The sequence below is a fragment of the Poromitra crassiceps genome (genome assembly GCF_964638095.1).
Source record: "Poromitra crassiceps genome assembly, chromosome: 6".
NCBI lineage: Eukaryota > Metazoa > Chordata > Actinopteri > Beryciformes > Melamphaidae > Poromitra > Poromitra crassiceps.
The window spans coordinates 57,690,411-57,706,732 of NC_139627.1; the positions used below are offsets into that span (position 1 = coordinate 57,690,411).

Sequence of the window (16,322 nt, forward strand, 5' to 3'; positions counted from 1 at the left end):
CTTTCAAGCTCTATTAAACACATCTAACCTTCTCCATTTATGTCAAGCTCTATTAAACACATCTAGCCTTATTCATTTCAGACTCTATTAAACACATCTAACCTTATTCATTTCAGACTCTATTAAACACATCTAACCTTATTAATTTCAAGCTATATTAAACACATCTAACCTGATTCATTTCAGACTATATTAAACACATCTAGCCTTATTCATTTAAGACTATTAAACACATCTAACCTGATTCATTTCAGACTCTATTAAACACATCTAACCTTATTCATTTCAGACTCTATTAAACACATCTAACCTTCTCCATTTATGTCAAGCTCTATTAAACACATCTAGCCTTATTCATTTCAGACTCTATTAAACACATCTAACCTTATTCATTTCAAGCTCTATTAAACACATCTAACCTGATTCATTTCAAGCTCTATTAAACACATCTAACCTCATTCATTTCAAGCTCTATTAACACATTGAGTGCCAAGGACGTCTCTGGACGTCCTAAAAAAATGTAACGAGGAGTGCCAAGGACGTCTGTGGACGTCCTAAAATCATAATTCATATTATTCCATAATTCTGCTGTTTAAGGTCGTACTTAGCCAGTGAGCATGAATCCCTTCAAGGGATCACACGGCGCCACCTTAAACATCGACAGGGAAGCTGCGCCACCCACCTCAGATCCTTACTTTGTGCATGAGACAGCAGGGAAAGACGTGATCAAAGAGGAAACCGATGCATGCTTCAGGCAGAGCCGTATATATTGCTCTGTCTGCAGCGGAGAGTGGGCTCGGCTGCATCCGCGCTCACAACTGAGCTATGCTTCTATCTATCTCCACACGCTTCCCTGCCAGAAAGCCAGCATCCGAAGCCGAACGGCCAAGCCTTTTCGTTCAGTCGCGTTTTGCATTTCCTTGATGCGCGCTGGGATCCGTCCGGGGCAAAAACGGAGTCGAGAAAACAAACTCTGTGCGTGTGGGGAGGAGCCCACAGCTCAGAGGTGGAGAAAGGGGGGGGGGGGGAGATATATGTATATATTTATGACTGATATATATATATATTTCATAATGGAACTGTCTAGAAACAAAATTTCTTCTTTGGAAGAAGCAGGAGTGTTCAATGTTTCATTAAAGTCCAGCCCCGTCAATATAGCCCTAATAGAAAAAATTCTATAGCTGTTTTCAACTGAATGGAAGTGAATCTGGCACAGGCTGCAGACAATTTTACTGAAGCGCTGTGGCACTCAATGTGTTAAACACATCTAACCTTATTCATTTCAGACTATATTAAACACAACTAGCCTTGTTCATTTCAAGCTCTATTAAACACATCTAACCTTATTCATTTCAAGTTTCTTGATGATCTACAAAGGTACAATAAAATACAATTTCTAGATTACCAGGTGCCACTCTTTAACTCTGGAAGCATAACGTTAGGCTATATACTCCACGGAGCAGTTAGTAAGTGAATACAATTTCATTCAATTCTAGAAGTAGGCGGCAGTCGAAAAATGTTGCTCCTTATTTAGCATTATTTACTTTGAACTGTGTAGCGCTATTTACTGTAGGCTGTAGGCTATGTTTTGTGATTGACAAAATTGGCCCTTCTGGCCAGTGGGCATGGAAAGTTAATTTTCAAAGTTTTGTGCAAATCCGTTCATACTTTTTTAGATATCAATATAAAGACACAAACGGGGGTGAAAACGTAACCTGACCAACTCTGCTTGCGGAGGTAATTATACGAAACTGGGACCCTTATTTCACTGTTGTGGATCCATATTTGGGACACATTGAACGTTGAACTGTAAATATGCAGTATAACACATTTTCCTAATTATGATACCTCTAAATCCAGCCCATTTCACCTTTTCATTTTCCTAATTATGATACCTCTAAATCCAGCCCATTTCACCATTTCACCTTTTCGGGCAGATACACTGCACTTTGTTGTGATTTGTCTCTGTGCTTCCAGAAAAACACTCTGAAGTGTCATGCCTCAGAAGCAGAGTGACCGACACCGAGAAGCAGGTGGAGGAGCTTAGGAAGGAGGCAGCAGCTCTCAGAGCCAAGCTGAGTGCCTCCAACGGCGTGCTGCAGAAGAAGAAGTTGGAGGATCTGGAGAGGAAGAACGCAGGTGGGACGCCACAGAGAACAGCACATCACAGCTTGCTAGCTATTCAGTGATTAATTAATTAATTATAATTGTAATAATAGATTAACTGTTTATCAAGTAACAAGCGCAAATTTGCAATAGCTGCAGCCAGATAGGGGTGATGTCACAATAGAAGTGACATCATTAGCAACAAGTATCAGAGATCATCAGACATGGTTTGATGCCATTGATGATGTCATAAGTCCTATCAATTACATCATTAGTGAGGTAACCAAGTAACTAATGATGTCCTAACTCAGTGCAAATGATGGGCCAACAGCTCTATGCCACTGTTGGTTGGTTGTTCCACAAAATGTTCACCAGAGCATCTGTCATTCAGTGTGCCAAAACTCATAATAATGACCAAGAAGAAAAGTTTTGTAGACACGGGTTGAGCCTCAATTAATACAAAATACAAGTAACAACAAATTGCATCATAAAAGTCGGACATCACCCTTCCAGTCTATAGCTACTCATTCATTAAGCACCTCCAAGCCGCCGGAGTGTGCGTAATCTGCCCCTCCTTGGCCGTGGACAGTTCGCTATGTGTTCTCACGCGTCATATTTCCTTGCAAGGAACCCAAATATATAACACTATCAAGGAGTGGACTGGCTGCAGCTTCGTACAGCAGAAGATCGAGAGCAGTGGAGATCCCCAACCGCACAAGCATCCACCATGACACCCATACGGCTCCCTAGGCCACGGGCTGAGATGAGATGAGATGAGCGTGTTTTGCTCTAAAGTCACGTTTAATCACGCGACTTTCTGCGAGATCCCAAGTCCTCCGAGGTGACAATCTTCAGCTTAATCGTCAAGTGTGCGGGGTTGCCTCTGAACGATACCGATTGTGTGTGCGTTCCAAGATTGAAATGTTAAAAAATCGGTGATCTCTGTCGTGAGGTGTGTGGACTCTCAAGATTTTCAAAATCTTTAGGTGTGGGGGAGGCAGTGTTGACACTTACATGTATGTAGGTTGTTTTCACCGAAAACGCCCGTCTGTCCCCAGAGAGCCGAGAAAAAAGCCTTATTGTGCAGCAGAGTGAGTGAAAGATTCACCCTGCACTCAGAGAGTGGACATGCCGGGTCACACTCTCGTCGTTCCCAGGGGGCGGCGGCTTCTGGAGCTCGATGTCTGGAGGTCTGGGGGCATGTCTGACGGCAGAAATATACATGATGTGAGGGTTCACAAAGCAGATTACTAATCTACCTGACAGGAGAAGTGATTTGTGTGTGTTTACCAGCGTCTGGTGAAAAAAATCCTTCAGCTTTGAGTGACTGTATAGCGGGTCCGTGTGACAACGCGTTGAGCCTGGGGAAAATAGCTTGTTGCACCACTTTGAGGCACCAGGCTGGAAATGTTGATTGATTGATTGAATTTCTTTGTCAAATTAAAAAATAAAATACACCAACAAGCATACAGTATAAAATAATTCATCAGGATATGACAATAAAGTCGTTAAACTTATTTCTATTGTGGTCGTGAGGTCTCGGCTGGAAGGCAAACAGAAAAGGGAATGACGCTATCTGTATCCCATTTTACAATAATATACATGAGAAAACATGAATACAACAATCAAGAATAAAACAAGGCTAGGTCGAAACCTAGCATATGGCCGGTGTGGTAAAGCGTGCACATATCATGTTTCTCATAGGATGATTGCAGAATTGGATGTTATCTGGAGGGGAAAATGTAGCCTAAAAAAAGGAAGTTTAACATTAGGCTACTTGTCTTGTGTTAAATTAACCTGCCGTTCATCAATTATAAACGTCATGCAGCTCTTTATTTTCTGTGGAGCAGTGCTGTAGTGATCACTGGTCAAAAAAGTGGATAAACTCATTTCTGAGGCAGTTTTCTCACATCGTGCTGTTATCTAAAAAAAGGTGGATAAATAAACTTCAGTCGCCCATATAGGCTACGAGACTATGAGGCTAGAACAACTGAAACTGAATCATATATCCCTAATATAATTATATTCTAATCAGCATCATCAGCATCATTGTTTATTTTGTGGTTTTCTGGCACGTTGGACTTACCCTGCTAGCCGGGCACAAGGAGCAGACAGAAAGTAAATGCTGGAAGAACGCTGGTCCGCCCGCAATATGCAATTATGCAGATTGAAAACAACGTTAGCTCAGCAGCTGGAGCTAGGGTTGCCAACTTGAAATGGAAATAAGGAACGGTCCGGGGGGCAGTCAGTAGTGTGGACTTATTAACAATCACATAACTGCAATTGCTTCAACTTCAACCATTTACCCATTATTATTAAGACAAGCAAACCTGAATTTGATCCGTTTTTGCATTTTTGCATCTAGCCTATTCCTAGATTATCAGAATCAGAATCAGAATCAGAATCAGAATCACTTTTCAAAATTCAAGAATTTTATTTGGGCGTCACAAAACGGAAGTTTCTTATTCTTAATAGGCTAAAACAGCTGTATTTAAAAAACAAACAATAAATAGTAGTGCAAACGGTATTTTGATATAGCCTACCGGGTAATGCAACTTTGCATACTCATTCAATTTTCTTTTAACAGTGCAAACAGCAACGTTACATATTCTTTTGAATAGAACAAACCTGGTATTATGAAAGATTAAATCATTAGTGCAAAAACATTTTAGATTTCAGATTAAATCTTCTGAACACAACAAAATGGCATGTTACTATGTATAGATACAATGTATAGCTTACTCAATGTGCTGTCGTCAGTTTAGTTGAATCTAGCAACGCTGACGGTGCTTCTCATCGTGACTCACAACAATCAATGAGAAGCGCATTCTAGGGTAGTTGGACGTAACATGACACCACACAGGCTGAGGAGCAGAGCAGCTGCAGCGGCTATAGAGTTTCTCACTCAATACAAATAGCCTGTCACTCTTTGCACTGCATTGTTTCTTCAATACGGGACAAAGCGCGTCCCGTATCAGTTCATTACGGAACACGTCTTTTTGTTTACAAATACGGGACAATTCCGTATTTTAAGGGACGGTTGGCAACCCTAGCTGGAGCTAGCTTGATAGCTACCAGCTAACAAGTTAACACGCTGGTCCGCCCGCAATATGCAATGAATTAAGCAGATTGAAAACAACGTTAGCTCAGCTGTGGGACGCCAGCGCTGCCTTGGCACAACTTTCTCTAACGCTCCCAACTTTCTCTATACACGCTCTCGTCATTGCAAACAACTGGAAAACTGAAGAAGCTGGAGCTGTGGAAAAGAAGCTCAGTGGACACACTCAGTGGACACACTTACCGTGGCAAAAACTTGAATGCGGAGTACAGCGCCGTACAGCGGTGACCAGTGGGACGACCAGACCAGGATGGGCCCCAGGTTGGTCCCCAGGTCGGGCACGCAAATTGTATGGATGAGTGGAGATGACAGGCCGCCGTGGCGCATGTGCACACACCGGCCAAAAAGAGATACAAACCAAGACAAGTTCAAAAACCAGTCATAGAAAGGTTTATGTTTTATGGAGCTTTCTTCCTGAAGGGAGATTGTTGCTTTTCTCTGCTTGCTGGTTTTGTGGGACAATAACCCTGCAGGCTTCTGGACAACTTTAGGAGTGAAGTAGCACTTAAAGGGCCCATATTTTGCTAATATAATTTATTATTATTTTATTGTTGGCCTCCAGTAGAGTAACTTATTGCATCATTCATAGTTTAAAAAAATCAGTTTATCTTGTACTGGCTCTCACTGCCCCCTTCAGTTCAGCCTCTGTCTGAAACGCTCTGTTTTAGGTCCTGTCCCTTTAAGAACCCCCACCCTCCGAAATACTCAAGGCGGGCAGCGGGGTGAAAGTTTGTTTGCGCAAACCTCTGCTCAGACAGAACCCGGACCCCACGTTGAGAACCACTGCAAACCACAATCATGCAGAGAGGGAGAGAGGGAGAGAGAGAGAGAGAGGGAGAGGGAGACGGAGGGGACGCTGTGTTTGGCTGGAGCAAACACAGCGTCCTCACTCCTCACAGCCTCTCAAAGTCGAGGAGTGACGATTTCTTTGGTGTGCCGTTTTCCTCCAAGCAGCCTGACGCTGATTTCCCCCCTCTAAACAGAGCTCGATTTAAGTTGTTATTTCGGTCTTTTTCAAAATTATTTTTTCATTTTGTAGTAGTAATGGTGCATATTTATATTTAAGCAGTGTTTTTATTCCAACATGAACCAATAGTATGTTTAATACTAGATTGAAATGCGGCAGTCTACTGGAATGTCAGAACAGGGAAGGGAGGGGCAGGGCGCTCGCGCCGCGGGCCCGGGCTAAGCTTGGCAAAGTTGGCATCACCATGGTAACAAGTCCTACTGACGTCACTAGAACTATGGTTCTCGCACAAAATCTGCATAAATCCATGTCATCTCGTCTACGAGAGTTCATGGGCGAGAGGGGGGGTTCATGGGGGTAACATTAAAACACTTTCACATATTTATTTGAAGCTTAGCCCATGTTTAATATGACCATCCAAGATTGTAACAACATATATATGATACAAAATTAAGAAATGCATAATATGGCCCCTTTAACACTTTGAGTGCCACGGCCCTTGGGCAAAAGGTTGCTTGCTGTGCCACATAGGCCGCAATGCATTTTAAAACAGTCATATCATTTCTTTAATAATTACTATGTAAACACTGAACACGCACAAATAACGATGAGACTCTCTTCTATCACCTGCAAAAAAAAGTTTATTGATCCCATTTTCCGTTCTTTAGTTATGAGCCGGAGAAGATAGCTTGATTGAACCAAAAACAGCCCTTTTTTTCTACGAGCTGAGATAATGAGCCTTTTGTGAAATTAAACATTTCAAGCACATCACTGACTCTGAAGCTAATTTTCTGATGTCTGGGTCTGTCTGGGTGAAGTGTATGCTGCTCTGCGTGCTCTGCGTGCCCCCCCCCCCCTCAACTGCACACGCCTCCTCCTGGGTGTGTCTGTTGGCTCTCTGCTGAGTTTGCTGTGCACACACGGGGTGCGCGACATCCAGCTTTTTGGTTCCGCGTGTGTTTGTCACGGGCTCCCATGCTTCGAGTTGAGAATAATAAGGCTGATTATGCGAATGTGCTGTCGCAACGGACACGGAGGTGCTCAGTTGTGACAGCGGATGCAGCTGCTGCGGGCACAGCTGGCGTTTGGCTTCATGCATGTCGATGCATACGGACGGATGCGATGCGATTTCCTTTTTCCCCAGCGACTTCTTCTGTGTGTTTGGCTCCACTTTCTCTTATCAGGAGAGTGCTGTCGCCACCTAATGGGTTTGTAAAATAGGTTATAGACCTCCAATAGCTACAATATTGTAAGAGGCGATGTAAGAAGCTTAGATCGACACCCCCCCCCCCCCCGTCAAAAAAACTATTTGGAGTTACTGACGCCATTTGGCGTCGCTGGCAGCCTACGGTAAATTTCTAATGACGCCATATGGCGTCGCTGGCACTCAATGTGTTAATGAGGTCTATAGCATGGCGGTGAAAACACGGATTGACGTCATATGACGTTAATTCCGGGAAATGAGTTAAATGTTTGTTGTGATTTTGTCTCTGTGCTTCCAGCTCAAGACTCTGCAGTGACGTCCCTCATAGGCAGAGTGAGCGACACAGAGAGGGAGGTGAAGAAGCAGAACAATGACACAGGAGCTCTCAGAGCTGATCTGAGCGCCTCCAAGGCCGAGCTGCAGCTGCAGAAGAAAAAGGTGGAGGATCTGGAGAACAAAGGTGGGACACCCCGGGGAGCCGCACATCATGGCTGTAGTCAAAACTGCATTGGTCAAGTTCAAGTCGAGACCGACACCACAAAACTACCAGTCCAAATCAAGACCAATACCAGAGCAATGTGTTATCCAAGGCTACCATTGTATTTGACTAAAATAGCATATTTTTGGTTTATTACCTAATATAGAAAACAAGTCTTTTTTTATGGGGCGTTACTGGGTTTTTATTCTGTGGTGGACAAAGCTGGAGCAGTTTATCACCATTTGTGACTTGTAGGGGTGGGGGAAAAAATTGATTCACTTAAGTATCGCGATTTTTAATGTCACGATTTTTTGTAACAATCTTTTATTCCAGAATCGATAATCGCGTCATTTTTTTCTGTTTGTTTATGTATGAAATGTTACCACTTTCATCCAGTACATTATAGAGCACTTCCCTCTGCTCCATGTACCTTGTTAGTACAAGTGACACGGAAACAGCCAATCATTTAACAGACAAACTCCGAGTGCACCCGCCCCATGACCCGCCCCCACTCACACAGCTAATCATATCCCTTGACAATGGTGGAATTGCTAGTGACGCGATGGTTTGATCCAGAGCTGAGAGTCCCACTCCCGACATCTCCTGGATAAGCAGCACTGTTGAGTTGCAGCAAAATATACAGTTTGTGTTGTACTCTGAAAGGGTTTCCCCCCCCTTGAATCAAATTGTACATTATCAGCTTTATTTTAGCATGCAAAAGTAGCGCGAGACCCATTCCTGGCTATGAGTCTCGCATTTTGGTCCTCCGCTGACGCCTCTCATTTGATCTCACCCGGCGTTACAAATAATTTGATGTGGGTGAGTTTTAATTCGTGTTAACGTAACGTGTTAACATGTGTTCTATTAATAAGAGCCCGGGAAATTAACGTTAATGTTAAGACACCAATTTCACAAATACGGACGTCTGCAACGTTACTTTACGGAATGGCATCCGCAGCTCAATTCGCTTCTGTGAGCAGAGACAAAGTTGAAGTGTTGGAAATGTTTTACTTGTACTTTGGGGACAGGAATAACTCATTGTGTCATCTATTGAGCACACAGCTTATATGACTTTATGTCTTCTGCTTGGGCGGAGTCTTGATGCGTATATAAAACTGTACTGGAGAAATGTACCGCATTTTCAGCGAGGCAAGGCTTTTTTCTCGTCCAACAAACGACACGCGGTCCCCAGCGCGGTCGCCCTCCAGACCTACATAAGCCTATGACATATTTGTAGTTAAGCAAGTCAACGCAAAACCCAGGCTTTTCCACACCTCTGATTTACCTAACGTTAACCCTACAACCCTGAAATACACGTTACCAAACGTTATTTTAGAAGGCTGGCAACGCTAGGCTGTCATCAAAGTAAAACGTCACCATGTCTGTACATAATGCTTGCAGTTGCACTCAGAGCATATGTGTGTGTGTGACAAATTAGACCTACCTGTGTTCCTTGAAAATAAGGTGGTTCAAAATAAAGTGGCTAAATGCAACCTTTTTCTTCTCATTTTTTATTAAGGGTAATTCAAATTATCAATAATTATCGATATAGACTGATATGAAAGATATTATATCGATATACTTTTTAACTATATCACCCAGCCCTACTCATGATATAATATACAGTCTCTAGAAGCGTATGATTCAACTTTTCCAATGTTCTAGAGTAAAAAAGCAAACAAACTGAAAAAAGAAGAAAAGAAACAAAGAAACAAAAATCGCAATAAATCGTAATATCGAATCGCAATAATCGTAGAATCGCAATACTTAAGAATCGCAATATAAATCGAATCGGCACCCAAGAATCATGATAGTATCGAATCGGGAGATAAGTGAATCGCCACAGCCCTAGTGACTTGTGTGTCACTATCATGTAAAAAATTAATTTAAAGTTTAATCCTATAAAGCTAAATCAATCACGTTAGAAATAGACAGAATACAGGAAGCTAGGCCTTTTACCTTCAAAATAAAAGCAGCGATATATACATTACATTACATTACATTACGTCATTTGGCAGACGCTTTTATCCAAAGCGACTTACAATATCACATTTTTGTCAGCAATAGAGCAATCAACTATGCAACACAGTCTATGACAACTACAACTTTTGAAGGAACAGTGGTACAAGTTTAGTTTAGGTTAGTAGTTTTTTAAGAGAGAAAGAAGTTAGATATATAACTGGGTAAGTAAAAAAACAGGACCGTTGATTCACTATGGGTTAGATTAACCTTTAGTTGTCTGCTTTCTATGTGTTCTGTGTATTTGATCACACACAAAAACAACTTTGCAACATGCATCAATAAGGCTATTAGTTGATTTAATTGCCATTATTGTGAAGGCTGTAACCAGAAGTTTCAGTTTTATTCTGGCTCGCTTGACGCGGCTCTGAGTTTTTTGCAGCTTCAGTCTGCACGCAAATCGTTATCACAAACGCTGTCTTTAAATGTGAAATCAAAGGCAAGAATGCAACGACAGTTTCCTGTTTTATGCAGAGACCGTTGTTGTGTAAACATGGCCTACTGTAAGCTTACACGTCTCGTTCAAACAGCCAGTAAGATCATCCTATGATCAAATTGCCTGACATCATATGACGTTAATGGCGGGGAATGAGTTAAACGTTTGTTGTGATTTGTCTCTGTGCTTCCAGCTCAAGACTCTGCAGTGACGTCCCTCATAGGCAGAGTGAACGACACAGAGAGGGAGGTGAAGAAGCAGAATGATGATCTGAACGCCTCCAAGGCCGACCTGCAGCTGCAGAAGAAGAAGGTGGAAGATCTGGAGACGGAGAACAAAGGTGGGACACACCGGGGAGCTGCATATCAGGCCTGTAGTCAAGACCACTTTGGTCGAGGTCGAGTCGAGACCGAGACCACACAACTACCAGTCCAAATCAACACCAATACCAGAGCAATGTGTTATCCAAGGCTACCATTGTATTTATTGACTAAAATAGCACATTTTCTGTTTATTACATTACATTACATCATTTAGCAGACACTTTTGTCCAAAGCGACTTACAATATCACATTTTGTCACAGTACAGAAAGCAAATATGCAACACAATCCATGACAGCTAAGACATTTTGATGGGTTAGAGTAGCACTTTGTAGAAAGTTGTTTTTTTAGTTTATTTCCTAATATAGAAAACAGGTATTTTTTATGGGCCTTTACTGGGTTTTTATTCTGTAATGGACAAATCTGGAGTAGTTTCTGGAGTAGTTTATCACCATTCGTGACTTCTGTGTCTCTATCCTGTGGAAAATTCATTTAAAGTTTAATCCTATAAAGCTAAATATATCCATTAGAAGTAGACAGAATACAAGAAGCTAGGCCTTTTTATCTTAAAAATAAAAGCAGCAATATATAACTGGGTAAGTAAAGGAGAAACAGGACCGTCGATTCACTACGGGTTAAGATTAACTTTTAGTTGTATGTTTTCTATGTGTTCTGTGTATTTGATCACACACAAAACAACTTTGCAACATGCATCAATAAGGCTATTAGTTTATTTAATTGCCATTATTGTGAAGGCTGTAACCAGAAGTTCCAGTTTTATTCTGGCTCACTTGATTGATTGAAAACCTTTATTCATCCCCGTGGGGAGATTCAGGTGTGTAAAACAGCGACAGGGACAGAGGTTAAAAGTACAGAGGTCAAGATATAAATAAAAAGCATAAAACAATAAAACCAATAAGAGCAATAAAATTCAATTGACGCAATTGACGCAACTTGACGCTGTTCTGAGTTTTTTGCAACTTCAATCTGCACGCAAATCATTATCACAAACGCGAAATCAAAGGCAAGAATGCAATGACAGTTTCCCGTTTTATGCAGAGATTGTGTAAGGGTTAATGCACGACGAGGTGTACATTATCACTTTTTAAGGGACGACGCGAGAGGCGTGAACCGTCCGAACCGTCCGAGGCGAAGCCGATGTTGTTGGCTTGGCTTTGAGGCTAGGGACCTGATAACATGTCACAGGCTGGGGAAGTGTTTGAACTACGCGCTGCACTAATAAAAACAAAAACACGTCAAACACGTCATTGGCCCTCTGGGCTATTCCTGATAACACGTCAAAGACGTCTTTGGCCATGAATGAGTTAACAATGTTTTGCATTCTACATTAAATGAAGACATTACCGTTTGGCCGCTTGCTTTATTTTGTATGATAGATACGTATTGGCCAAGTATATTAACATTTAAGAGCGAAGAGTTTCAGGAAGTGACAGAGAGCAGCGCCCTGCGTGTGCTGTATGTGGTGAAATGCAGAGAGAGTTGTCTCTCTCTCTCTCTCTCTGTCAAAGGCCCGGCTCGCGCCGGGCTCGCCCCCAGAGGGAAATCTCCTCTTTCTCGCCGAGAAGAGCCTGGTGACGCGAGGTTAGAAATCTCCGAAACGAAAATCAAATTGGTAAATAAGAGTTATTTTTGATAAACTGAGCACACAGGGGTGTATTAAATAGTTACTTTGACCGACTCAATTTTTTTCTCAACTTCCAAAATTGTCATATTAAGCCTTAACGGGGGTATAGAGCTCAAACAGCTCTCTTGATACCACTGTTGAAACTATGGCGCATTGATATGAATGGTGAACAGACCATTTGGCTGAACGACTTTACCAACTGTACATTATCACTTTTTAATGGACACCCTGCAGCCAATCAGAATTGAGTATTCACCCAGATCATGGTATAATGTTGTGTAAACCAGGCCTAAGCTTGCACGTCTTGTTCAAACAGCCAGGAAGATCATCCCATAATCAAATTGCCTGACAGGGATTGACATCATATCACGTTAATGGCAGGAAATGAGTTAAACGTTTGTTGTGATTTGTCTCTGTGCTTCCAGCTCAAGACTCTGCAGTGACGTCCCTCATAGGCAGAGTGAACGACACAGAGAGGGAGGTGAAGAAGCAGAACGACGATCTGAACGCCTCCAAGGCCGAGCTGCAGCTGCAGAAGAAGAAGGTGGAAGATCTGGAGACGGAGAACAAAGGTGGGACACACCGGGGAGCCAGACATCAGGGCTGTAGTCAAGACCGCTTTGGTCAAGTTCAAGTCGAAACCGAGACCGCAAAATTACCAGTCCAAATCAAGACCAATACCAGAGCAATGTGTTATCCAAGCTACCATTGTATTTATTGACTAAAATAGCACATTTTCTGTTTATTACATTACATTACATCATTTAGCAGACACTTTTGTCCAAAGCGACTTACAATATCACATTTTGTCATAGTACAGAAAGCAAATATGCAACACAATCCATGACAGCTAAGACATTTTGATGGGTTAGAGTAGCACTTTGTAGAAAGTAGTTTTTTTAGTTTATTACCTAATATAGAAAACAGGTATTTTTTATGGGGCTTTACTGGGTTTTTATGCTGTAATGGACAAAGCTGGAGTAGTTTATCACCATTCGTGACTTCTGTGTCTCTATCGTGTGGAAAATTCATTTAAAGTTTAATCCTATAAAGCTAAATATATCCATTAGAAGTAGACAGAATACAGGAAGCTAGGCCTTTTTATCTTAAAAAAAAAGCAGCAATATATAACTGGGTAAGTAAAAAAGAAACAGGACCGTTGATTCACTATGGGTTAAGATTAACTTTTAGTTGTCTGTTTTCTATGTGTTCTGCGTATTTGGGATCACACAAAAAAACAACTTTGCAACATGCATCAATAAGGCTATTAGTTTATTTAATTGCCATTATTGTGAAGGCTGTAACCAGAAGTTTCAGTTTTATTCTGGCTCACTTGACGCTGTTCTGAGTTTTTTTAAATTTCAGTCTGCACGCAAATCATTATCACAAACGCGAAATCAAAGGCAAGAATGCAATGACAGTTTCCTGTTTTATGCAGAGATTGTTGTTGTGTAAAGATGGCCTAAGCTTGCACGTCTCATTCAAACAGCCAGGAAGATCATCCCATAATCAAATTGCCTGACAGGGATTGACATCATATCACGTTAATGGCAGGAAATGAGTTAAACGTTTGTGGTTTTGTCTCTGTGTTTCCAGCTCAAGACTCTGCAGTGACATCCCTCATAGGCAGAGTGAACAACACAGAGAGGGAGGTGAAGAAGCAGAACAATGACACAGGAGCTCTCAGAGCTGATCTGAGCGCCTCAAAGGCCGACCTGCAGCTGCAGAAGAAGAAGGTGGAGGATCTGGAGAACAAAGGTGGGACACCCCGGGGAGCCACACATCAGGGCTGTAGTCAAAACTGCATTGGTCAAGTTCGAGTCGAGACCAAGACCAAAAAACTACCAGTCCAAATCAAGACCAATACCAGAGCAATGTGTTATCCAAGGCTACCATTGTATTTGACTAAAATAGCATATTTTTGGTTTATTACCTAATATAGAAAACAAGTCTTTTTTTATGGGGCGTTACTGGGTTTTTATTCTGTGATGGACAAAGCTGAAGCAGTTTATCACCATTTGCGACTTGTGTGTCACTATCAGTGTTGGGTGTAACTCATTACAAAAGAACATATTACATGTAATATATTACATTTAGCAGTAACTCAGTAATATAACTTATTACTTATAGGATGTCAGTAATATTATACCAGTTACTTTGTCAAGTAACTCAAGTTACAAATTGAGTTACATTTGATTAAATGAAAGCACAACTTTAAAAAAGATACAATAATTTTCTAATCAAACTGTGTGTTTTTATACAAATAACCACTATAGATGACAATAACAAAGGAAAAGAATAACATTTAGAATTTTGGATTGTTTACACTGATTTCAAGGCGGTTGAAATTATTTTTCGGGATGGTTCCGGGGCGGCAATGTCATTCTGCTGCTGCTGTTGTTTTGGTAAAAGTAATACAAAAGTAGTGTAATAAGTAACGAGTTACTCTACACAGAAAGTAATATTGTAAAGTAATGTATTACTTTCAAATGAAAGTAACTAGTAATATGTAGTATATTACATTTTGAAAGTAACTTGCCCAACACTGGTCACTATCATGTAAAAAAATAATTTAAAGTGTAATCCTATAAAGCTAAATCAATCACATTAGAAATAGACAGAATACAGGAAGCTAGGCCTTTTTACCTTCAAAATAAAAGCAGTAATATATAACTGGGTAAGTAAAAAAAAACAGGACCGTCGATTCACTACGAGTTAAGATTAACTTTTAGTTGTCTGCTTTCTATGTGTTCTGTGTATTTGATCACACACAAAAACAACTTTGCAACATGCATCAATAAGGCTATTAGTTTATTTAATTGCCATTATTGTGAAGGCTGTAACCAGAAGTTTCAGTTTTATTCTGGCTCACTTGACGCTGCTGAGTTTTTTGAAACTTCAGTCTGTATGCAAATCGTTATCACAAACGCTGTGTATAAACGTGAAATCAAAGGCCAGAATGCAATGACAGTTTCCTGTTTTATGCAGAGACCGTTGTTGTGTAAACATGGCCTACTGTAAGCTTACACGTCTCGTTCAAACAGCCAGTAAGATCATCCTATGATCAAATTGCCTGACATCATATCACGTTAATGGCAGGGAATGAGTTAAACGTTTGTTGTGATTTGTCTCTGTGCTTCCAGCTCAAGACTCTGCAGTGACGTCCCTCATAGGCAGAGTGAACGACACAGAGAGGGAGGTGAAGAAGCAGAACGACGATCTGAGCGCCTCCAAGGCCGAGCTGCAGCTGCAGAAGAAGAAGGTGGAAGATCTGGAGATGGAGAACAAAGGTGGGACACCCCGGGGAGCTGCACATCAGGCCTGTAGTCAAGACCACTTTGGTCGAGTGGAGACCGAGACCGCAAAACTACCAGTCCAAATCAACACCAATAACAGAGCAATGTGTTATCCAAGGCTACCATTGTATTTGACTAAAATAGCAATTTTTTCTGTTTATTACATTACATTACGTCATTTACCAGGCGCTTTGTCCAAAGTGACTTACAATATCACATTTTGTCACAGAAAGCAACTATGCAACACAATCAATGACAGCTAAGACATTTTGATGGATTAGAGTAGCACTTTGTAGAAAGTATTTTTTTTAGTTTATTACCTAATATAGAAAACAGGTATTTTTTATGGGGCTTTACTGGATTTTTATTATGTAATGGACAAATCTGGAGTAGTTTATCACCATTTGTGACTTCTGTGTCTCTATCGTGTGGAAAATTAATTTAAAGTTTAATCCTATAAAGCTAAATCAATCCCATTAGAAGTAGACAGAATACAGGAAGCTAGGCCTTTTTATCTTAAAAATAAAAGCAGCAATATATAACTGGGTAAGTAAAAGAGAAACAGGACCGTCGATTCACTACAGGTTGAGATTAACTTTTAGTTGTCTGTTTTCTATGTGTTCTGCGTATCTGGGATCACACACAAAAACAACTTTGCAACATGCATCAATAAGGCTATTAGTTTATTTAATTACCATTATTGTGAAGGCTGTAACCAGAAGTTTCAGTTTT

The 16,322-nt window shown here is 41.0% G+C and overlaps 1 protein-coding gene across 1 annotated transcript in view; it reads left to right on the forward strand.

Moving 5' to 3' along the window:
• LOC310777988 (uncharacterized protein) overlaps nucleotides 1–16,322 on the forward strand; it is a gene marked incomplete at its 5' end in the record, with an annotated part of 57,978 nt that overhangs the window by 12,823 nt on the left and 28,833 nt on the right. Inside the window, one exon of the mRNA XM_083638316.1 lies at nucleotides 1,978–2,139. Coding sequence (XP_083494442.1) covers nucleotides 1,978–2,139 — 162 coding nt within the window. The remainder of the gene's footprint in view (nucleotides 1–1,977; nucleotides 2,140–16,322) is intronic.